General features: G+C 54.4%; 1 protein-coding gene across 1 annotated transcript in view; it reads left to right on the top strand.

Annotated features, from left to right (window-relative positions):
* Window positions 1-189: 189 nt before the first annotated feature.
* Window positions 190-708, top strand: part of CUNH1orf112 (chromosome unknown C1orf112 homolog) — a 48318-nt gene continuing 47799 nt past the window's right edge. The window contains 1 exon segment of the mRNA XM_031387439.1: window positions 190-690. Within this exon segment, the coding sequence (XP_031243299.1) occupies window positions 580-690 (111 nt within the window). The 5' untranslated portion in view covers window positions 190-579.

The following is a 708-nucleotide window of genomic DNA, read 5'->3' as shown; positions in this document are numbered from 1 at the left end:
GTACATTTATGTGTACGTAGTTCTAAACCTTATGTGACTGGAGGGATAAATACTAGGACTGTAGAAAGTATAATCGATTGTATAGAAACATTTCCGGCAATATGCCAGACCATAGCACCCGTTTTGATTTGCACAGAGCTATACAAACGGAAGCACGCGCGCCAGCAGAGTAAAAAAATCATTCCTACTCTCGAACGTACCTTACAGTGGAGTAGAGTCATTCCTGGCCTCAGCCCAGGTCACTCTTGAAACTACGCGTAGTCTCAAAGTCCCCCGGGACTAAGGATGTCAAACCTGAGGACTTCTGGTCTCAGCACTGTGAAGTCGGACGCCAGGGTGAATGAAGTCCGCCGCGTACGGATCTCTCCCGGAGAAGCTTGCCTTCAACCCACGGTGAATACCAGAGAGATGAGTCCTCCAGCAGCTAGAGAAGGCTCCGATGCTTGGGGGCGAGATTCCTCCTCTCTATGGTTTGGTGTGGGCGGAGCTCTCTCAAAGCCTGCTGGGACGACGTTCTAAGCTGTGGCGGGAGTCGTGCGGATTCATTCGTCTCTGCGGGGGGTGGAGGGGGACGAGAGAATGTCGCAGGACGACGCGGTGGAGGCGAGCGGGATCGTGCTGGAGGAACTCAGCAGCTGGCCAGAGGAGATGTGCCGTCGTGAGCTGCCTTCGGTGCTGCCCCGGCTCCTCATATCCTTGGAGGGCGCT

This window comes from Mastomys coucha, unplaced genomic scaffold (genome assembly GCF_008632895.1).
Source record: "Mastomys coucha isolate ucsf_1 unplaced genomic scaffold, UCSF_Mcou_1 pScaffold1, whole genome shotgun sequence".
Lineage (NCBI taxonomy): Eukaryota > Metazoa > Chordata > Mammalia > Rodentia > Muridae > Mastomys > Mastomys coucha.
The sequence above is the reverse complement of the archived record's forward strand: the minus strand, read 5'-3'. Positions and strand labels throughout refer to the sequence as shown.